This window comes from Condylura cristata, unplaced genomic scaffold (genome assembly GCF_000260355.1).
Source record: "Condylura cristata isolate star-nosed mole 26May11 unplaced genomic scaffold, ConCri1.0 scaffold00007, whole genome shotgun sequence".
Taxonomy (NCBI): Eukaryota; Metazoa; Chordata; class Mammalia; order Eulipotyphla; family Talpidae; genus Condylura; species Condylura cristata.
In genome coordinates, this window is record NW_004567108.1 from 37,967,296 (window position 1) to 37,991,688 (window position 24,393).

General features: G+C 37.6%; 1 protein-coding gene across 2 annotated transcripts in view; it reads left to right on the forward strand.

Annotated features, from left to right (window-relative positions):
• Positions 1-9,422, forward strand: part of ANKRA2 (ankyrin repeat, family A (RFXANK-like), 2) — an 11,344-nt gene extending 1,922 nt beyond the window's left edge. For both annotated transcript variants that reach the window (XM_004678214.2, XM_012721705.1), the window contains exons 2-9: positions 1,565-1,954; positions 2,841-2,999; positions 4,852-4,917; positions 6,772-6,869; positions 7,333-7,458; positions 7,740-7,806; positions 8,296-8,376; positions 8,916-9,422. In XM_004678214.2, coding sequence (XP_004678271.1) covers positions 1,666-1,954; positions 2,841-2,999; positions 4,852-4,917; positions 6,772-6,869; positions 7,333-7,458; positions 7,740-7,806; positions 8,296-8,376; positions 8,916-8,971 — 942 coding nt within the window. In that variant the 5' untranslated portion in view covers positions 1,565-1,665 and the 3' untranslated portion in view covers positions 8,972-9,422. The remainder of the gene's footprint in view (positions 1-1,564; positions 1,955-2,840; positions 3,000-4,851; positions 4,918-6,771; positions 6,870-7,332; positions 7,459-7,739; positions 7,807-8,295; positions 8,377-8,915) is intronic.
• Positions 9,423-24,393: the final 14,971 nt, after the last annotated feature.

Sequence of the window (24,393 nt, forward strand, 5' to 3'; positions counted from 1 at the left end):
CTGCCGCACTATGTGGGTCACCCCCCCTGGCGGGGGATGGAACTCGTGCTTGATAGCTTCATAGTGCCATAGTTGTGCCACCAGGGAGGGCCCTTAGTACTTCCTGTTTTAATGGAGTGTGTGATAGAAGAGCTGGATAGTTTCCTCAAAACTAAACTTCTTGTGTCCCTCCTCTGTACTGGACAGAATGATTATCTGCCCTACTCAAAGGACTGCTATTAAAAAAAAAATCAACCATAGAAAATGTCTTAAAACTGGAAGTGGTGGTTCTCTATGTACGACTTGCCAAACTCTGCTCCATTGTCATACACATTTTCCCCTCTTAATTCCTATTTTAAAATACCGTGTATCCTCAAAATTCTCTAAAGACAGTAAGCCCTGACATGAAAATTTAACTAAATGTTCATTTTCTCTTTCTCAGTGATTATATAATCTAGGATAATTATATATCTTGAATTCTTCGCTTTTTAGAAGCAATTTTAGGTACAATAATGAAATTTCTTTTTAAAAAAATTAAGATCCAGGGGAATGTGCCAGCAATTACTGAAAACTCATTTTAAAACAATTTTAAATGTTCAGCAACAGATGAAAATTAGCATTTATTGAGTTCATGTCGTAATGCTTTTTACAGGTTTCCACTGCTGTGCTGTCTGAAAGTACTGTTTCTATTTGGTATGATTTTCATCTGGGAAGATACAAATTATTTTCCATATAAATTAATAGTAATAAGGTTCACAGCCCAAAAAATAACCTACCAAATCATGTCAAATAGGAATGCTCTATTTTTAGATACCATAGTTGAAAAAAAATCAGTAATTCCTATTTCTTAATACTACAGAGATTGAGATAAAAACTATACTTTGACCCTAGTAGCCTAGAGATGCTAAAGCAAAAAACAGTCTATAATCTACATACTTTATTTTTCATAAGAACCTATAATAAGTTGCCACTACTTGATCTGAATAAAAACTGCTAAATATTTCTTCAGTTCATCATACCCAAAGCTTTTAAAACCTTTTACTATCCAGGAATCATGAGTGTTCAGGATTCCAATAGAATTGAGTACAACATGAGTTCTACATTAAAATCAAACTGAGAACTGCATGTAAACATATTTAAAAAAAGAAGTTAAAACTTATTTTAAAACATTAATGTAAAAGTTTATTTTCATTCATGTGAAATCGATCTTTTATCCATTTGGCAATATTCAGTAATAGAAAAGGGGAGAAAAGGATAATTATCAATAAAATTTGTTGGAACCTAGTAATGGAGGTGACAATATACTGTGTTTCATTTTGGTCTTTACAGGATCCTGTGAAGTTAATTTTTTTTTTTTTTGCCTGATTTTACAGACTAAAGCTTAGAGAGTCTGTGTAACTTACAGTTTCACACAGCTAATAAATAGTGAGGCTTAGATTCATATCCAGGTTTTTCCACCCCCCATAATATGCTCTCTGTTCTGTTTAAGCATTTGAAGAGTATTATTTGCATGCTTGATTGAAAATTATCATTTTGTGTATGTACTTTTACATAAATTAATATAACTTAAATTTTATATTTTCAGAATTAATATCCAAATTCCAAGAATACACTGGATATCACTCTTATAAAACTATAAGAAAATCATGAAGAAATGTTTTAATTATTGAAACTACAGTTGAAATCATGGCTACATCAACAGATCTTGATATTGGAACCCCACTGAAGGTGGAAGAGTGTCCCAACAGTTATAGTCTAGCAGGCATGCCAGACATTAAAATAGAACATCCACTGGACTCAAATGCAGAAGAAGGATCAGCTCAGGGTGTTGCCATGGGAATGAAGTTCATATTGCCTAACCGATTTGATATGAATGTGTGTTCTCGATTTGTGAAGTCCTTAAATGAAGAAGATAGTAAAAATATTCAAGATCAAGTTAACTCAGACCTGGAGGTGGCATCTGTCCTATTTAAAGGTTGAAAGTTATGGTATAAATATCTGCATTTGTTTTGTTTTTATGTGGTATTTTATTCCTTTCTGATCATGAGATTTTTTTTTTTAATTTATTTATTTGTACATACAGAACTGGGGTACAGGCCAAAGGCTCAGGGGTGGTGAGAGGCTTCACCAGAGACAGAGTGGGGAACAGAACAGGCAGATCGACGAAGTACACTGCTGAGGGGAGCAGCGGGCGGGTCAGGAGAGGTCTGCCACGCCATGTGGTCACCTCCAGGGCAGGTGGAATCGAACTCATGCAGAAGTTGCTTTAGCTTCTCAGTGCAGTGCTTTAACCCGCCACGCCACCAGGGAGGGCCTGATCATGAGATTTTTGAGTTTAGCCGTCTTTTCATACAATTTCCTAGAATTGCAGAGATGAAAATTATATAATTTCCATAAGTCCATAATGCCCATAAGTGCATGTTGATTTTTTTAAGTCCTTGCTTAGCTGTTGTTTATTTACATATTACAAATTCTACAAGTTTCTTATTGTACTTTTAAAGTCATAGAAGAAAAAATTATTTGTACCTTTTAGAAACAAATTAGCTTAATGTTCCCTATACCATGAATATTTGATTGGAATAACCTTCCAGTGCTTTGACACATTGAAGTCTTCATGTAATAGATTTATTTTTATAACAATTAAAAAATTGTTATTGAGAGTAAAATTGCTTAAGAATAATACCTTGTTTTTCTGAAATTTTCATTGTGGTAGTATAGACTTTCTGACCAAGAAAACTTAGCATCATTTAAGGAACAGCTTAAGACGTTACACTTCATGCATTTCTTTTTTTATGTAAGCACTTACATAGAACTTTGAAATGTTCTGTCATTAAACTATTATTTCAATCTGTCTTAACTAGCTGAATGCAACATCCATACATCTCCTTCTCCTGGCATTCAAGTAAGGCATGTCTACACTCCCTCTACAACAAAGCATTTCTCACCCATAAAGCAGTCGACTACTTTAACCAACAAACATAGAGGAAATGAGGTCTCAACCACACCACTGTTAGCAAATTGTAAGTATTTCCCATTGACATATACAAATAATCTCATCATTAATAAAATAGTTTCAAGAGTTTGGCTTTGAAACATTTTCATTAAATGCATGTTCTGTTTTGGGAAACAAGTGATGTGATAGTTTTGGTGATTTAGAACTCTTTTAAGTATTGCATATTCAAATATTTCACTTAAGAAATAAAGATTAAAATTTTAATTCTTACAACCTGTATAGTTTTATTTTAAAAACTGAGTTATTCTAACCTTTGTACAAAGTGTCGTCACTGTTGTGTTCTTAGAGTACAGGATTCACATTTAACTTATAAACTAGATCACTGATCAATAGCTATTTCTTGTGATAGCTGAGTGACTTCTACTATAATTTTGAATTTGAATATAATAATATTGGCAGTGAAACAACTTTAAAATTTTGAATGATTTTTTTTAATGTAGAATTATTCTAGGAGAAATAAAATGAAGAGTTTTAATATGAACTAGAAAATCATGTCTATGTGTATGTTAATGACAAAAACAGCTAACAATTTGATTTTAGGAACTACATTTACGAATATAATGTGAATGTGTTTTAATATTCTAAAGCATGGCAAAGTATGTATAACATGTGATTTTTTAAATCATATTCTGTTAGTAACTAAGCCAAAAGAGTATATGATTCTTTCTGTGTCTGTTTTACCACCTATTTACTGTGTCTCCACCTGTTGTCTGTGTCTGTCTTACTTAAATACATTTGCGTGTGTGTCCCAATAGCTTCCCTTTCTATGTTAAGGCCACTCAGTCATATGCTAAAGTCAAGACAAAGTGATACTAATTTTTAAGATGACCTTACATAGAATAGTACCTGTTGGCATTGTTTTAAAATAAAGAGATTGTCTTAAAAATATTCCAGCCACAGAATTTTAAGTTGAGAAGAAATGTCTGGAGAGAATGTGGTTCACATCCCTAATATTTCAGACAAAAATATTTTGCCAGTAAATAGGCTCAACAGCTGACTAAAAACAAATAGGTCAGCACTCAACAGCTGACTAAAAATAAATAGGTCAGCACTCAAGAATTCACTCACTCTCAAGGCCAGTTTTCCATATCTTACCTCATTCCTGAAATATAGATCATGGGTTTCAAGGGGTTAAATTTTAAAAAAGACAAAAGCTTATATTATCTTTCTGTCTTTCAGTCCCAACTTATAATCTTATAAGTTTGAATACAAACATAGTATTTTAAAAATTACCTAAACTATTTCTTTGATAAAATTAATAACAATTTGTATATTCATTGACAATAACAACTGGCAAATGTCAGAATTACCTGAAACATACAAGAGTCATTGCTGAGATACAAAATGATTACTTGTAAAGTTAGGTTACATTTTTTAAAATATTTTTTATTGAGGTAACTGGTTTATATTGTTTATATTTTAAAAGTATAGGATGCCCCCTCAGGTGTTGTTACCAGAGGACGCAGGCCACCAAATCACAATGTTAGGATATATTTTTAGTCAGATATTTAAAGTGGTAACACTACAGTTTTGTTTTTCTTAAAGACGATTGCTGGACAAAAATGAACAATGAGATGATAAAAGTGTACCCTACAAATATACAACTTTCTTTGATTTTGCCAGAATAAACCCTTGTGATCTGACTGCAGAACAGAAACAACCAGAGAGGAGTGTAAGGATGAGGTGCAAGGGGGGTTAGTTCTCAGTGGACTAGGGTGAAGGATTATTGGTGCTTTGGTGATAGGCAGTCTGATAGCCTATGAAGAGGTGTGAACCTAGAACCCTAAAATACATACATGTATGTAAACCAATGTTAGCCCAATAAAAGTAATTTTTTCAAAACTATGGTTTTCTTTCAGCTTTATCTGTTCACCAATTGGCTGCTCAGGGAGAGATGCTCTACCTGGCTAGTCGTATTGAACAAGGTAATAGCCTGGTCTTCTTAAATTTGTTTAAATAAAATTTAAAAGAATTTATTAAATTTGCATTTGTGTTATTTTAATACTGGAAAGTATAAAGACAAAAACAAACAATTGGATAACCTCACCAAACAGATAATCCAATAGATGGATTTTTTAAGTACTGTAAAGTATGAAAGTTTTAGTTTTTTACCCAAAGTAAGCATTATAAATTTCTTATAGTTTCAGAAAATTTTCTAGAAAACAGTTCTGCTTATATTTGAGATTATGTGTAAGAGTATGCATGTGCTTTTGTTACACAAAATGGAAAATATTAAGCACACTGCTTTGTACTTTCCTTTTTTACTTAATATTTTGGAGATCTGCCCAGTAAGTACAGAAAGCTCTGTTCCATTCTTTGTAGTAGTTATGTTTCTTGCATTGTATTGCATTTTCTGTTTTTCGTTTTTTAACTAGTGTCCCTGGTGGTACCCACTCCAGTTTGTTGCTATTAAAGAACAATATTGTTGGCATTCTTTTAAGTATTCCCACAGGGTAAACTCCTCCAAGTGCTGAATCAAAAGACTATGATTTTTATTTTTATATTTATTGCCCAAATTGTTTTCATACCAGAGTTAGAGTTTCTACTTTTCCATATCTTAACTGACACAGGATATTTGTTAACCTGATTGATGGGTAAAAAGTGATATCTCATATTGGTTTCATTTATATTTCTTTAAAATTGATCTTTACTTGAATTCCTGTTTATTTGAACTGCCTATCTTTTATCTATTTGTATGGACTCATATAAATTGAAAAATTAGCTTTTTGGTCCTTATGTTACATATAATTTTTCTCAGTCTGTCATTTGACCTTTGACTTTATCAGGTTTTCAAACAAAGATTTACAACTTTAAGTGGTAAATTCATTTTTCCTTTTCAACTTTTGGGTTTCATATCTTGCTTAGGAAGGATTTCCTATGCCAACATAATGAATAACTATAAGCATGCCTTATTCTAGAACTTCTGTGATTGCCTTTTTACATCATAATCTTTGCCCCATATGAACCATTTTTCAGTGAAGTGTAATGAAGTAAAAAATGACCTTTATTGTCATTGTTCAAGAGTTAGCCAGTTTTCCCAACATTGTTGAATACAAAACATATGATAAAGAACTTTCTTTTTTCTAGTCATGTGATTCTCTTATAAGACTTAATCATTACATTATTTATAAAAATTTGGTGGCTTCATTCTCATCTGCTAAATAAATTTGGGGGGAAACTGTGGGCTTTATAACTGGTAGAATAAATTTAGAAAATAAAATGGTGTTGAAGATGGCATTGATGATACTGTGTTTCAGATTATTCAGTCTTAATTCACATTTGATTTCATTAGCAAGCCACAAAAATGAAAGAAATTCAAATATTAGATATAGAGTAGAAGCTGCTAGCTTTTACAGGATTTTGGAGTTTTTCTAATAACATTTATGTGATGCTAAGGGCTCTTACTTAATTTGTATTATCATCATCCTGACTGCCCTTCAAGAGGTAAGGCTTATTCCGTTATTGGAGATACTAGCAGTCACACTGCTTAAAAGTGACAAAGCCAAGATTCAAACTCTGGCCTCCTGACTCTTAATCCAATGTCTGTGGTCTGCCTTGTACTTAGTATTATGCCACAGCTAGTAGTTTATACTTGAAATAATATCCTATTTGAATGCAGCAATGAACATTGAGGTACAAACGCAAAGTACACCACACATACTAGGATTTCAGTGAACCTCATTGAGTAATACAGTCAGACTTTTCGAATGCTAGTATTTTCATGGTGCTATTATGTGGTTGTTAAATTAGATCACAAAAATTGCTTTTCTTTTAACTAGAAAATGTTATCAATCACACGGATGAAGAAGGATTTACTCCTCTGATGTGGGCTGCAGCACACGGGCAAATAGCTGTGGTAGAGTTTCTACTTCAGAATGTAAGGAAAATGCCTCAGAAAAATGTATATATATAGTTCTTAAGTTCAGCTAAAAGTCTTCAGCAAGTTTTTATGTCTCTGGTCAGCTAGATATAATGGTAGAAAAACCAAAAATATTTAAATGCTTTTCTATTTTGTAGGACATGAGTCTAGTTGGGCAGGCAAGACTAATCATACATGAAACACTGAGCAATAATTTAATGCCCAACCCCCTTACGTACAGTGGAACTGAGATACTGTCAGCCCAATGGTTGCTTCACTGAGGAGGTGTAACTTGATGCAGAGTGAAAGGATAGTTAGGATTGAGATAGAGGAGAGAAAGAAGGCATCCAGACAGCCTGGGTGCAGACATTTGCATTGTATCTATTAAGAACATTCCCTAAGTGTTGAATTGTAGTTACTGGCAGAAGTAACATTCATGCTTAAAAGGGCTGAAGTCTTTTATCTTCACTTCCCACACCAGGGTGCTGATCCCCAACTTTTAGGAAAAGGTCGAGAAAGTGCACTGTCATTGGCCTGTAGTAAAGGCTACACAGATATTGTCAAAATGCTGCTTGATTGTGGAGTTGATGTAAACGAATACGATTGGGTGAGTCTATGATATTCATTTTTTAATAACTTTAACACAATCTAGAATTGGTTTGAGGGAGACATAATGAATGTTATTAAACGGAAAAATAAACATCTTGAAGAAAAGTTATATTAATTCAATTATTAGTTTTGATTTAAGTGTTTTTCACAAAATAGTAAAAATAACCTTAAACAACTTTCAAAATAACTTTAAAATTCATAGTAAAACTTCTCACTGCAGCGTCAAATTATTTGAATCCTGCTCACCTTTAAACACTAAGCCACTTTATCCTTTTGCAGAATGGAGGGACACCTTTGCTTTATGCTGTACATGGAAATCATGTGAAATGTGTAAAAATGCTCTTAGGTAAGTGGAGAAAAGTGAAACTATTTAGAAATGCCATGTGAGAACTTTATTTATATTTGCTCATAGGCCTTCTGTGGTATTACTCCGGAGAAGCATTAACTGCTGCTAAATACATTAATATCGCTGCTCTTCACCCGGAGCACCTCCTCCGATGGGGCTGCCGTGTGAACAGCCGTCCATCACACACCGGCCTGCTGTCACACCATTTGACTTCCATTGTGTCCTTTGGGAGCTTACATGTGTTTTCTCTGTCCACAGTGTTGTTATGCATAGTTCTTTCTCTAATTGTTTGAGTTTCTCTGCTCCAGAGGGTGGTGTTTGAAGTGTCTTCCCTCCAAGCCACCAGAGTGAATCTGTGCTTTGTCAGACAACCTGAAAATACCCACCAAATTTGCTGAAAATCTATCCTGCTATTTGCACATGAGCCAGCCAAAGACAAGGATAACCACATTTTCATTTTATTTATCTAATTTTTCTATTTTTTAATAGAAAATGGAGCTGATCCAACAATTGAAACTGACTCTGGATATAATTCTATGGATTTAGCTGTAGCCCTGGGCTATAGAAGTGGTAAGTATTTTAGAACCCTCAGGTTTCATTTTAATAAAACTAAATAAAAGAGCACAGATCAACGGTTCAGACCATTTTTATCAATTACTGTCACAGAACATTACATGTTATCCTAACTCCTGACTGATACTTTCAGCTGTGGACAAAAAGAACAAATTTCCTGCAAACTCTAGAAATAAGCTTTTTAATTTTTACCAACCCAAATAATCAGTTGCTGGGGATAAAGGCATAGCTGCTCAGAAAGTATAGTTAACATTTCAGAACAAGCTATTTATAAGATGCTTTTTGATTTCCCTTTCTCCATTTCTTAGAGCAACTTTGTACTCTCGACTGTCTTTCAGTTTCAAATCAGGACACAGAAAATTCAGTGATTTAAACATTAAGTCAGTGACAATAATTTTTAACTTAGTACTATAATACTTTAAGTACTTTTGCATTGCATTATCACCTTCAACTATTACTGTGTCCAACTTAAAATTTATTTAGGAAAAAGTTGGGGATGTTAGGTTGTACTTGTTTTGATCCTCCATCTGTTCTAGTTCAACAGGTTATCGAGTCTCATTTATTGAAGCTGCTGCAAAATATCAAGGAGTAGACAGTAATCAGAAAGTATTGTCTGCCCATATGTTTACTTTTTGGCTCTTATAAATGATAGTTGTGTTTACTTATAAATTTTTACCTCAGTTGCAATATTTACTGATTTTTAGTAAGTTTTAATAAATATTCCTCTGAGTAATTCACTGGTTTATAATAAAATTAATATTGATGCTTTTTTATAAATGTGTTTTACTGCATATTTAAAATTATAAATTAATGTTTTGTGGCATGTAAATTTTTATGGTACAGTTATCTGTCTTTGTATTGAGTGCTGTAATTTAAATTTTCAGAAATTACTCTATTCATCTTTACTTCTGTATTAACCCATCAACTTTATATTGGGTTTGCTATAAATCGATAGAAGAAAAATTTGTTATTGTTGAATTTAAAAATGCACAGTGTGATTGTTTACAAAATGATGTTATAAACAAATAAAGTACTTTTTCTGTTAATTTGCATGTTCTTATTAATTGTATTAGAGTTACTAGGGATTTTTTAGGATTTTTATTTTAACCCTTCTGTCCTGCTGTAACATGCTATTAAATCAAACAACCTAATGAAAATAAATGTAAGTCAGTCACATTATTGTCATTTCTAGAAATATATTGAGAATATTTTCCTACAGTAAATAAGTTTTTCAGTAGGAAAAGTTCTCCATGAAAGAAAAATCAGTTCTTCAGGAAATGTCAGTGCTCTTTCATTCCACCCAAGGACCATGTAAACTTGTGTTACACAAAGTCTAAGAAGCAGAGCCATAGGCTAGAAGCTGATTTGACTGCAGACTAGGTGACTTAGGATATATCACTTCATCTAGAATATAGCTGTTATATCAGTAATCATGCTTTAGATGTAAGCCACATTAATTTATGCAAAAGGAAATTATGGACAGATGCAGAATGGAAGGAAAATATGAAGAATGAAGAAACAGGCAACAACAAAGGATGAAATAAGTCTAGGGATCACAATCAGGAAATCTTGATAGTTACTTTGGAATTCAGCTTTAGTGACATTTGGATTAAATTCCTTTATCATTCTGCTCAGGCTTTAAATTTCCAGAAGACATATCTTTTTAGCATTAGCTATAAATGTGTCATTGCTTGGAGATGGGAAAGAGATAACTGGTTAGCTTTCCACTATTGCCCCAGAATGCAGGAGGCAAAGACTGCCTACAGGAAAATGAGGGAGAGAAAAAATAGTCCCTCTATAGTCAATCTAAAAAAATTATGTGGACATAATAGGACTAGCCGATCCCCCATGGACAGGGAGGCATGTACTTCAGGTAAATTTTCCAGCACTTTGATTGGATGTACCTAACACCCCTTGCCATTCCCTTTGGTTCTTTTTCTTATTAATGATACATGTTATGAAGTTAGTTCCTCTTCATATTATACTATCACAAAATTATTTGGGTGCATTTCTCTGAGTACTGCTGGCAAGTGACTCCTCTACCTGAAAAACAACCAAACAACCCCTGGTGGGATTGGATTTGAAATACACTTGACTCCTAGTCTGACTCATGATTGACAACCAAGAGATCTCAGAGAATATCTTGGAAAACATTTCCATATCCAAATCTACTATATTTTAACCTGCAGTCCCTTCTAACTAACACCAGAAAAATCCCTTTGGAAGTAGATACTCATACAAGTTAACAGGAATGATACTTACACCATTTATAAAGTCTCTTTTTTAAAATTTAAGTGTCTCCTAGATAGTATTTGCTGATTGCACAAATATTCATTCAGAGTTTATGTACCAGACATTGTGCTTGAACAAAATCCTATCAAAACTACTGCTTTCAAGGCACTCATTTTCTAATAACAGGACTCATTGTCCCAGTGTCAAATATATTGATAAAGAATGATTTTCAAAAGGTTGAAAAAACTATACTTGTAAATAAAAGAATACCTGTCAATGATTTTATTCAACTCAATCGTTAGTGGGAAAACCATTAAGATGTTAAAATTTAGCCCAAAGATCACCAGAAGATTGATATTTTAGGCAGTTAGTATAAGACTAATAAGATGCACATCTGGCTAATGCCCAACAAAACCATAAACATAACTTTTGAGTTACCTTTTCCACTAGACAGAAATTGCTTCCATCTCTATCAGACAGAAATAAAATAACATGTAACTTCACTAAGTCAGGTACCTCTAAAAATAGTGAGTTGAAATAAGTAGTTTCCCCTAGATTAATGGTTTTCAAACTTTAACATACCTCAATCACGTGCAGAGCATGGTACAATAGTCTGCTGGGTCCCAGCCTGAGTTTCTGATTCAGTCAGTCAGTCTGAGATGGGACCCAAGAACTTTAAATCCAACCCGTTTCAGGTGATGCTGATGGTCCAGATACCTCATTTTGAGAACCACTATCCTAGATGAACCTTAGAAGATCCTCTCCCCCACTATAGAAAATACATACCTCCCCTATTTCTTTATTCCCACGTTTCAGATAATTTTTCTGATAGTCTATTGTCATGGAATCATAGTAATATTCAAAGACTATTCTCAATAACAAAAAAAACAGATCTTACTGGTTTGAACCAGAACTGCCATTGTTAGACACACACAGCAATTTAACCATATGGCTTCAAGTTCTCTTTCCAAATCTAGAGCCTTAGATTACTGAGCAACAACTTGGACCAAAAAAAAAAGCCCTTCTATTCAGAAACATGCAAATAAATCTCCGGCCTTTAAGTCTCACTGATTTGCTTCTCCATTCCAATGCTAGAAGCCTAGACACAAGAGTCTTTCCACCAGATTTCACCAGCAGCATCACTAAATTGAGCTATAGCCATTTAGTTTGAAATGAAGCACCCCCAGACCTGCTCTGCCCAGGGAGGTACCGTGTCAGAGCCCGGGAGAGGAGCCTGAGCTGCTGGAACCCATGTCCTTCAAGGTCATGGCCTGGTATGTATATTTTAAAAATTAATCAAAAACTCTGGACTTAGGCCCTCCCTGGTGGCGCAGCGGGTTAAAGCACAGCACTGAGAATCTAAAGCCGCTTCCGCATGAGTTCGATTCCCGCCTGCCCCGGAGGTGACCACATGGCGTGGCAGACCTCTCCTGACCCACCCGCTGCTCCCCTCAGCAGTGTACTTCGTCCATCTGCCTGTTCTGTTCCCCACTCTGTCCCTGGTGAATCCTCTCACTCTCTGCATCTCTGGCCTGTACCCCAGTTCTGTATGAATAAATAAATAAATCTTTAAAAAAAAAAAAAAAAACTCTGGACTTAAGAAAAACCTATCATATTTATCATTTAAACAGGAAAAATAAATTCTAAGATTTTTCATTATGTAAAATATTGTCAGTAAGTAATTTTGAGTATTTTTCCTTACATCAGTTGATATAGAGAGCTATCAAAACTGAGAGAAATTTGCTTAATTTCTAACATGTTTATGTAGCTTCTTCCTAGACCTAAGTTGTAACACCTAACATTATAAGACAAGGGAAATAAAATTCCCTTCCTTCACCTCCTCTTAAATGTGTAGTATATACATCCAAGTTTCAACTTTCCTCTATTTGTTCATATTCTAGAACAAAATCAAAACTTTTTTTCTTGAAAATAGGAAGCGCATATACAGTTGCATTTCTCTGCCATTACCGATTCTAGTATAGTCTCAACTAGCTGTATTAATTATACCTTTTAACCAAGTTAAATCTAATAAATCTAATTCATGGAGAAAACTGAGAGGTAAATAACAGAGGATTCTCTGTCATGTTCATTTTAACAGACTAGAGAAAATCATACATACACAACTTTCTTTAGCCACATAATCTCTCTTAAACTTTCTTAAAGCAGGCCCTCCCTGGTGGCGCAGAGGGTTAAAGCATAGCACTATGCTTTAGAATATTTAGAAATATTTAGAATATTTCTCTCTATAAGCCAGTCATACCAATGCTCCTTTAATTAAGAGTAACTGTAATCTGGTTGTTTAATTTCCCTCTTGTGTTAGGAAAATATTTCCACTTACAGAGCAAGGAGTAAAGGCCTTTCTCAGTTGCTGACATGCAGACAAGTACACACCTGGAGAGCGTATGGCTTCCATCTACAAATTTTGCCACAGGTCATAAGTGAACCAGAAACAACTCGAGTTATTTTCCCTCCCAGTGAGCATGTAATTCTTAAATGACTTGAGGTTGCAAACAGACAAATAGATTGAAAAACAAAATGGTACAACAATCAAGACTATTAAATTCATTCTTTGTCTTGCCTAGACTAACAGATAAGCAGGTCTTCTTTACACATCATGAGGACATCATGGAATAAGCCATAAAAACAAACCCTCAGTCATTGCTGCCACCCACAGGGACTAGTTTATGGAAGGTCTATAAACCAGAAATATGCACAAGTGCATAGTATCAGTAGAAAGGGAAAAAACAAAACAAAGAATCAGAGAAGTTAAATTTCTGTGCCACCCAGAATTCACTTCAAAAAAAGAAGAGATGTGTGGGAACATCAGTTTGACTCAGTCAGTTGAATCCCCTCAAGCTTTTAAATTTGACCTTCAAATTTAAATTTAAATTATTAAATCATTAAACTAAGAATTAAGAAACTGCATATTCTTAACAACATTAAGAAAAGGGTGGTAGAGGCCCTCCCTGGTGGCGCAGCGGGTTAAAGCACAGCACTGAGAATCTAAAGCCGCTTCAGCATGAGTTCAATTCCCGCCTGCCCCGGAGGTGACCACATGGCGAGGCAGACCTCTCCTGACCCGCCCGCTGCTCCCCTCAGCAGTGTACTTCGTCGATCTGCCTGTTCTGCTCCCCACTCTGTCTCTGGTGAACCTCTCGCCACCCCTGTGCCTCTGGCCTGTACCCCAGTTCTATATGCACAAATAATAAATCTTTAAAAAAAAAAAAAAAAAAAGAAAAGGGTTGTAGACTGTATGCCACTGTGGCTAGTGTCCAACAGGGACACAGACTGTCATCTCAGGGATCTTTTCCATTAAGAAAGAAACAATTTGCTTCTTTCTGAATTTCCAGTTTAAATTCACAGTGAGGGCCCTCCCTGGTGGTGCAGCAGGTTAAACCACAGCACTAAGAAGCTAAAGCCACTTCCACATGCATTCGATCGATCCCACCTGCCCCAGAGGTGACCCACATGGCATGGCAGACCTCTCCTGACCCGCCCGCTGCTCCCCTCAGCAGTGTACTTGTCGGTCGGCCTGTTCTGCTACTGTCTCTGGTGAATATGCTCACCTCCCCTGCACCTCTGTTCTAGTTCTGTATGCACAAATAAGTAAATCTTTAAATAAAAAAATTCACAGTTCTCATAAAATCTTGAACCTTTAGGAAACAGTAAATCAAACCATATTTCTCTAGATAATAGTGTTCATCTACTATGACATTGAAAGGACATGTGTCCATGACCTTTGATAGCACTTCAGAGAAAGCCAGCCTGGGTTAAGGGACCGCCCCGTAAATGCCCTTCTTTTGTCCAGCTGACCAGTAAACTAATCTGGGCGTCCCCAGGTCTGCTGACAATTCTCTTATATCATCCTCCTGATCAAACTACATAACTCATTCAACGGTGAAAGAAGCTGTGAACTGGAGATCAGAACAAAAAAAGGTTAATCATTTTAATATATTTAATTTTTAAAAAATAACTTATGTAAACATATTTTTTTAAGATGTATTTGTTTATGCATACAGAACTGGGGTACAAGCCAGAGGTACAGGGGTGGTGAGAGGATTCATCAGAGACAGAATGGGGAGCAGTATAAGCCAACTGACCAAGTACACTCTGAGGGGAGCAGTGGGCGGGTCAGGAGAGGTCTGCCATGCCATTTGGGTCACCTCCCTGGCCAGGGATTGAACATGTGAGGTGGCTGAGGCTGTTGTGGTGTTGTGTTTTAATCCATTGCAACACCAGGGAGGGCCCATTTTTTAAGGAGAATGTGGTGGGTGATGTTAACTGTTAAACTATGAAGACTTCTACAGTTTGTACCTTTGAATTTTCTCTATCAATAGCCTACGAATATTTAGAAAACACTAAATGATTTCCTTACCATATCTTCTGAAACTTCATACATGAAATCTTAAATTCTCTTGTTAGCACTGTACTGACTCTATAAACTAATGTTATATATACTTGGATTTTTTTTGCAAGTTTAATCATTGCATATGTATATTACCAATGAGTGACACTAAATGGATTTATATCTGTTAGGTGATTTCCTGTGTGATAAATAAAATGTTTAAAAATCTGATAGTTGCACTTGGATGGAGCTGGAAAAGATAATGCTTACTGAGATAAGCCAGAAAGAGAAAGAAAAATACCGGATGGTTTCACTCATAGCAGGAGTATAAGGGACCAGGCGAGAAAATAACAAAAATAATGAACAACCATATACCAGAGACATTTTGTGGGGGTGGAGTGGGGAATGGGATCAAAAACGGGGGGCGGTGGAGAGGGAAGTACACGGGATTTTGGTGATGGCACACGGGTGACAAGGTGATGGGAAACCTGCAGGGATTACAATTGAGATGAAAAAAAATGTACAAAATGATGTAAAAATAAACTGTTATAAAAAAATCTGATAGTTGTAAACTGAATAAAAATAGGAGAGTCAGGATAGACTGGCTATTATGAAATTCTTAAATAATGAAGCCTTCTTGGTGAGTTTGGTTTCACTCAAAATTATATCCTGAAATCCCATACATCAATTTAAAATGTTAGGTATTAAGCGAGAGATGTTCAAGGTGTTAATATGCTTGCTACTGGTTTCTCAAATGCTAATTGTTCTGCTCAGTTCCAAGATCAATCCTAATTGACATGTCTGAAGTCTCAACATCTGAGGGGAATGAGAGGCCAGAAGATTCTCAGAGTGGTAGAAGAGAGCTCCTCTCCAAAGGCTACTGACTCTCCACAAGAGACGCGGGGGAAATCTGGAGAGGTTTAGAAAGCACTGTGGCCTGGGCACAGCCCAAAGGGTCTGAGTCACCCACAACTTCCTGGGTAGTTGTCTGTCTAGTCAATTCTGTGAACCACTGCTCGGGGGCACTGAACTCCTAGCTGGTAGAACCAGAATCTTCCAGACCACATTTTAATATTTGCCTCTCTCATGCCACTCTGTCTGCAAAAGAACCTTAGGGAGAAAGCCTTTCTTTTGTCTCTGGCCTGTTGGTACCTGTTATAATTCTTGAGTAAAGACAAACAGGTTCCCCTTTAAGCTTATGTGACAAAGAATTTCAAAACACCACTATTACCTCTTGTGAGTAATTCACCTTTTGCCACTCAAAAGTGTAAGTGGTGCCTGAATGTCTTTTATTAACCTATGTTTTTGAAAGACAGAGTCCATTCCTGGTGCCACATGATTGTTTACTTACCTTGCTTACTTTTTGGATAAAATGGAGCCCTTGAATACCAGTACAGCGAGCATACTTACCAACACCTATGGGCTTGTCTTATTCTTTTGTTCTAGGACATATTTTGAGATCAGTTCTTGACGGAAGTGTTGGCCCTCCAGAACTCATGCCAGCTTACAGAGTTCACCCACAAGGCCAGGTAACCCCTCCTCCAGGATCAAGTCTATTATAAAAACTCCTCTCTCCTCTTAGTTCTCCTGGTGTTTGTCCCTCTGTCAAGGAAACTGGCAACAAGAGTGAGATCAGTTGCATGAGCCCCCTGCTTCAGAGGTCTCTCAGCTGCTTCAGGAACAGCTGTCTCAATATTTAAGAAAAAGACCATTCACCCAGCTAAATGGAGTTTGACTATACTTCCTTGTGTGCCACTATGAATTATTCCTTAAAAGATAACTTTAGGCCCTCCCTGGTGGCGCAGCGGGTTAAAGCACAGCACTGAGAAGCTAAAGCCGCTTCCGCATGAGTTCGATTCCCGCCTGCCCGGGAGGTGACCACATGGCGTGGCAGACCTCTCCTGACCCGCCTGCTGCTCCCCTCAGCAGTGTACTTCGTCGATCTGCCTGTTCTGCTCCCCACTCTGTCTCTGGTGAAGCCTCTCACCGCCCCTGAGCCTCTGGCCTATACCCCAGTTCTGTATGAACAAATAAATAAATCTTTAAAAAAAAAAAAAAGATAACTTTATCTTGCTTGCATTGATAAAATGTTGTAGAACCCACCACAAGAAAGCACTGTGGGTATGGTCAGCCTTCACACGTCCTCCTACTTGGGAAATAATCAAATATATCATTGTCTTATGAGAATCTAACACATGTCCATAGTATATAAAATATTAAAGCATTCCTTAGGACAAAAAACACTCCTTCAGGTCCTCCCTGGTGGTGCAGCAGGTTAAAGCACAGCACTAAGAAGCTAAAGCCACTTCAGCATGAGTTCAATTCCCGCCTGCCGCCTGCCCCGGAGTTGACCACATGGCGTGCAGACCTCTCCTGACCCGCCCGCTGCTCCCCTCAGCAGTGTAGTTCATCACTCTGCCTGTTCTGCTCCCTACTCTGTTTCTGGTGAATCCTCTCACCGCCCATGCACCTCTAGCCTGTGCCCCAGTTCTGTATGCATAAATAAATAAATCTTTAAAAAAAAAAATTCCTCCAAGAAGGTGAAAAGACAAGTCACAGATGGGGAGAAAATATTTGCAAAAGATATATCTGATGAAATATTAAAATAAATATCAATAAACAATACTAAGACTCTTACAAACTGACAATAGGGAAATAACCAACCTGATTAAAAACTCGGAACTTAACGGAAACCTCACCAAAGAAGGCATATTGGGAGCAAATAAGCATAGAAAAAGATGTTCCACATCATATGCTATCAGGGAAATGCAAATTAAAAGAACAGTGATGCCCTTCCTGGTGGCACAACCGGTTAAAATGAAACACTGCAAGCTAAACACAGCTGCTTTGTTGCAAGTTCAATCCCCAGCTCCAGAGATGACACACATGGTGCAACAGACCACTCCTGTCTCGCCCACTGCTCCCCTCAGCAGTATACTTCATTGACCTGTTCTGCTCCTCACTCTGTCTCTGGTGGGTCCTCTCACTGCCCCTGCATCTCTGGCCTATACCCCAGTTCTGTATGCATAAATAAATAAATCCTTAAAAAAAAAAAAAGAACAGTAAAATGCCACTGCTAAAAACTGACAACACCAAATGCTGGTGAGGATGAGGAGCAACAGGAACTCTCGTTCATCATTAGTGAGAATGCAAAATGATACAGCCACTTCTCAGGATAGTTTGGTGATTTTTAAAAAAGATTTGTTTATTTATTTATGCATACAGAACTGAAGTACAGGCCAGAAGTGCAGGAGCAGTGACAGGATTTACCAGAGATAGAGTGGGGAGCAGAACAGGCAGATTGACTAAGTTACACTGATGAGGGGAGCAGTGGGTGAGACAGGAGAGGTTTGCTGCTCCATGTGGATCAGCTCCCTGGCTGGGGATTGAACTCCTGCTGAAGCAGCCAATTAGCTTCCTAGTGCTGTGCTTTAACCTGTTGCGCCACCAGGAAGGGCCCAATAGTTTGGTGATTTCTTAAAAAGCTAGCCATACTCTTATTGTGTGGTCCAGCAATCATGCTCCTTGGTATTTATTTACCCAAAGGAGTTGGAAACTTTTACTCTCTTTCACACACACACACACACACACACACACACACACAAACCTAAAAGTCAGAAAGTGAAAGTTACTAAGATGTGAACTGATAAATAGACTGGTATATCCAGGCAATGGAATATGATTCAATGCTAAAAAAAGAAATGAAATATCATGAAAAGACAAGGAGGAAACGAACATTATTAAGAGAAACGAATCTAAAATGGTTAATGAAATCCTGTTTTGTATTCAGTAACATGAAAGTTTTCTTGTGAGAGTAATACATAAAAAGTTCCTCATAGTTTGATGTTCCTGCAAAATACAGCTTTTAATCTCTAAAACCTTGTATACTCACTGTAGCCATGGATAACTATTCACATGGAGATTTGTAACTCAAGAAGCTATAAGCTACTATCCTTCTTAGCTAAAAGCAAATAGTTTTATAATCCCTCTATCTCTCTTTTCCTTTTGTGCATAAAAGTAAATAAATAGATGACATCTGAATAGATTTTTGATTTTCCTTTTTGTAATTAAGTTCACCAGCTCCCTAAATAACATCTCAAATTTGAGCCTCACTTTAATGAAGGTAAAAAATCCAGGTGTTTCTTTTCCTCTCCTTTCCTTTACCAAACCTCCCAGTCTCCCTTGCAGCTAGACTGTGAGCATATAATGCAGGTTCAACTAAATCACACACTCTGCCCCAGAAGTTTGAATTGGGAGCTGCTGAGCCAAAGCAGTAAGAACAGTGGAGTCTATTGGCGTTAACAGCAGTGACCACAGCAAAGCCATCTGATGGGGACATCAGATGCTATAAAAAACATGAAGGCCATGTTGCCCCAGCAAGATTTTGACTGTGGCCCTGCAGTTGCCTGGTCTGCTTGTCTTTGTCCTCCCTCCAGCCTACTTCTCAAGACTCCCTGGAATTTCTATGAACTAATAGCTTTTCAGTCCTGTCTGTTGAACTAGAGTTGTCTTCTGATGTTTATGAATTTTGAATTTCAAGGTAATGAGAACATCCCTCTCCCTGAGTCTGTTCCACTTTGCCATCCGAGCCCCAGGAATCCTCATGAAAACAGCTCCTTCAATCCTTTGGTCAAGCTTGTGCTGACTCCCCTCCTTATTCTCCAGAGCTCAGGTAAACCGCCAGCTGCCAGAGGACCAGATGAGAGTCTAACATCAGAGACATTCACCACATTCCTTCCATCCCTCACTGCCTCAACCTCTGCTACACACCTTCCCTAAGAAGAGCCTGAACCCCAAATAAAACAGCTTCTACAAAGAGATCCCATTCTGCCAATTCATCCTTGTGCTCTGCCCAGACAAGTCTGACTGATAGACAGGGACACAGCTTGTGCCTAGAACCACTCTCCATTCCCAACCATGTACTGAAAACTTATTTACTCTGGGAAATGTCCTCTAAAAAGATTCCTCTAGATTGTTTTTAGCAGGATTAAATTATTTCTGCTGAACCTGACAACTGTTTCTCAATGGTTTGGACTCTGCCAACTTCCTTCTTCCCTCCTGCCTTCTCTGCCTTCTCCCTTCTCTTCCATGGGAATTCATTGAGTATCTCTATTATAAAGGGGACAAGATGATAGAATCTTGACTCATGCCTCCCTCAGAGAAGTCTCACTTCACTCCAGTATGTTCTAAATACCAAAAAATAAGTCACAAAGCTTTAAGATAGTCAAAGTTATTCTTTCTCTTGTAGGTGATAGAAGTTTCTTCTCTGTCCACTACAAAGGAAATGCCTTCGGAGCTGAATCATAAAACAGGTGACATTTCCACTTTTTTTCAGGGTTAAGTAAGACTTAACTTCTACCAAATGGGAATCATTCAGTCCTATACAGGAGCCACCAAAAACAATTTTCTCTGTGTCAGCTGATGCTTCCAGGCACCTGAAATATCAGCAGGAGTTTCCAAGGCTGGCTCTTGGAAGGTTTACCTGGGACATAGTTGCCTGAATGACTGAAGTTATGGGATTTGAATTGACTGCCTATTTAAATTAAATCCTTCAGGGTTGTCAAGAACCAAAGACCTTGCTCAAGAAAAGCACAGCCATTAAATCACATCCAACAATCAACTTCACCAATGTAAATATGCTTATTTTGACATATACATATGCATTTATACACAGATTCATTATAAAGACACTTTAGTAAATTTATTCATGTATTTAATCTTCAATTAAAACAAATATGTAGTTAAACAAAAACTTTGCCCTATAAGTTATAAATATAGACCATTCACTAAATGATACAAGCCAGTAGTAATCTTTATTCCTGCTGAGCTGACTTTCTGTGAGTTTGATGTGAGCTGATTTCATAGGTCATAGGACTTCAAAGATCAGATTTTCTACAGCTCCAGGTGTGAAGATCATAAACACTCATAATCTCTCAGTCTCAGATTTAGACAGGATCTGGGAAGGATTATTCTAAATCCTGCTCATCAAGAGGAAAAACAAGGGGAATCCCTAGGTGACAAATCCATAGAAGAGTTCAAGAAAGCCTTTGTCTTCACCAAGCTCTACTCTCCAGAGGCCCCAGTTCCCCTACGCCTCAAGCAGAGCTTACTTGGGAAACTGCCTAAGAGTTTAAGGTCTGACTGCTTAAGGAGCCTTACAAGAGGGGTTTGTGCTGCATCAGGTCCACACACACCTGCAAGGTAAATAAATGTGCACTGGGTCCCTGAACTCTTGCTATCGGGTCCCAGAGGTTGACTTCCAAGCACTGATGTGACCAACCTGAGCGCCAAGCTTGTGTCCACTCACTGAGCAGGATGTCATCGCCTGTGATCTGATGGCAGACCCACAGGATAACAGTTTGTCTTCTTTTATAAACCCTAAGCGTTGGCTAAATTCTTCACACTGTAACAGACTTCACACCAACCTTTAACTTCATTCCAAATTATTTTTTAAATAGAAATAAACGTTAGCTAAAAATATTTTATCTACCACCAGAGTTACCTGCTAAAATACTCCTGAAATATCTTTTCATGATTGACTTACACAGTTGATTAGTCTTAATAGTTAGAAAAGTACTTCCTTGCATTGCCTTATTTGATTCACCCGGAGTCCCTGAGAGTCAGGACTGGCTAGTATACCCATTTGAGAATCAAAGAAACTAAGACCCAAAGAGGCCTAAGATTTTCACATCTCGTAAAGAAAGGAGCCAGGCCTCTGAGCTTGAGCTCTGTATATGCTCAAAATAGCATCCACAATAAAAATAACATTAGGCCTATCTTATAAGGTCTTTTATTAATATTTTTGAAAGAAAAATTGTTACATGCATATGATTTTCTATTCTCTACATTTTCTAAAAGGGAGAGAAAAATTATCAGGGAAAAAAAATGTATGTACTGATATAAAATAGGTTCAAGGCAGGCAACAATCTGCTCCTAAGAGGCTGTATTACACAGCTCTCACTTACTTTGTGAAAGTGATTCTCCATAGACATTGAGTTTCAAACAGGACTTAGAAAATCAATTTCTATGTTAAAGAGTCAGTTATTAATTAGGGGCCTACATGGAAAATTTATGCAAAATGAGTAATTCAGCCCTTATTTTTGCTTTTATGCAAATACACTCTTTATTCATTTTAACCTCTGCAATCAGCCTGCATCACTGAAAGCAGGCCACATGCTATACACTAACTGTCCTCCAGGTGGCAGTAGAGATATTGTTGTTGTAGTAGCAGTAGCAGTAGCAGTAGTAGTAGTAGTAGTAGTAGTAGTAGTAGTAGTAGTAGTAGTAGTAGTAGTGTGAGATCTTCCATTGACCCCTTGGGTTAAAATTAAGAAGTCAACAAAATGATCATCAGAATGTATTAATGGATATTCAAGATATCGAGCAATCAGTCAACTAAGACAACAAGGCAAACTGAAAGTAACAATCAATGTTTACTTCACTTACTGTCACAATGCAAGCTGGAAGCTCAAAGAAATACTAGCCCCTGTTGATCTATTTTAACCATGATCAGCCTGGAGTGAGTGGCTTGTGGAGACAAACTGGTGGAAGGATCATTTCACTGCAGGGAGTGGGGTGGGGACAGAGGAAGGGGGGAGCAAAGAGGACAATTGAAGAAGGGGAGGAAAGAAGGATTAACTGAGTTAATACAGAAAAAAATGAGCCTCTGGCAAGGCTCCTGGTGGAGTGAAAGCTCCAGAGTAAGAATGCAGAAAGGTTATGCTGAGCAGCGAGGGCACTGGCTGACCCTCACTCCAGAAAACTGCACAGCACTGACAGTGCTCAACTCTGGGGTGGGGGAGGGCAGCTTCCCCCAAGGCAGGACTTTGTCATTGGGCCTGAAAGATCACAGGGAGGATTCTGGCCTGGAGCAGGGTCAGTTTCAGTGCAGGTGATAAGAGAAACAGAAAAGCTAGATGAAGGTGTGACAGGGTGGTCCCTAGGAAAAGGGGAAGTTCCAGGTTCCCTGCCCCTCCTAGAGGAGGGCATAGCTGAGGAGAGAAAAGGAATAAAAGAGAAGGAATCTGGGAAGGAGGAAGCAGGGTGGAGAGCCAGAAGGAGACCTGAGGAAGCCACCTGGAGCAAAGGGAGATATGTAAAGAAATCATTGTTTATTTCTTGATCCTGGACTGGTTGAAAGAAACGTGGGTGAGACACCCGTGGGGAGCTTGAGTGTATATAAATTGAATTTGATTTTGCTCTTTTCCTCCCAGATTTGTCTGGCCATTTCAGACCCTTTTCTATGGGTCCCACCAGAAGGTGCTTTAGTCTTGTGGCAGGCTTTCAGGCCTTGCTTTGGGCCAATCACTTTTGGGTTGACTTTTGCCCACAAGGGGATGGGTAACTTCAGGTGTTTGATTTAGAAATTATATTCTTTGTCTTCCATACAGTATATTCACTGTATTAAAGTCCCTTTTCATTCTAGTCTTATATGTTTTGTCTTGATGCGGCAGATGGCAGAAACTCTGGAGCTGGCAGGTTCGGGGGTGCCCCTCTCTCCCTGCCCTATAACAGAGGGAGTCACACTTTAATGTGATTCGGAAGAGGTTGAGAGAGGATCAGAATCTTGGGCAATAACCCATTTTTGAACTTCTGGGTCCTTCGAAAGCGATTCTTAAAGGGCTAATCACAGAGCTCAGCAGCTGGATTCCATCCCAATAGCATCATCTTCCTACCCAAATGAAGAGGGCTGGATTTCCCACTGTCCTGATGCCATCTGGCTCTGCAGAGCAGTGGTCTAAGAAATGCGCCAGTGCCAGTCAGACAGTCATCATAAATATGCTGCTCAGGCCTTGTGCTCATTATAAGGCATCCTCTCCTGGAAACCAGAGAAATTCATCTCTGGTTTCATTATAGGAACAGCAGATGTTTTGTTTTAATGTTACAGACCTTATGAATCACATGAGTTTCTTAATGTTGGCTGCAAAGTCTCAGACCAAATTTGTGGCTGATTGTAGAGCAAGTCTATAGGAAAGCTTTGCATGGATGTTGTGCACTAACTCACTCTTTGTTGCTCTTAATTTCCCATCCTTATTTTCCCTTTGTTGTGATTTCCATGGCTATTTTTAATTTATTTTATTTTGTTGTGTCTTTGCATTCCACCTAAAATCCTTTGTGGAGTAATAAAATTGTAACTAAATGAACACATTTGACATATGGGAATCACATCTAAAATATACGTTCGGGTAACTCTTCAAATTATTGAATGACTCAGAAAAACATATTACCTTCTGTTTGTAATTAGGCTCAGGGAGAATGTAGGAGTTCTGAGACTTTTTCCCTCACACAATGAGACTATTAAAATCATTCTGGACCATTTCTAATGCTAAGATCAGGGCTTACCAGAAGGACATACGTGAAGGGAATAGAGGCTTAATAAATGTTCCTGAAAATGTGAGGAGGTAATTAATTTTTTTACGCTGTTATTCACTTTTAGG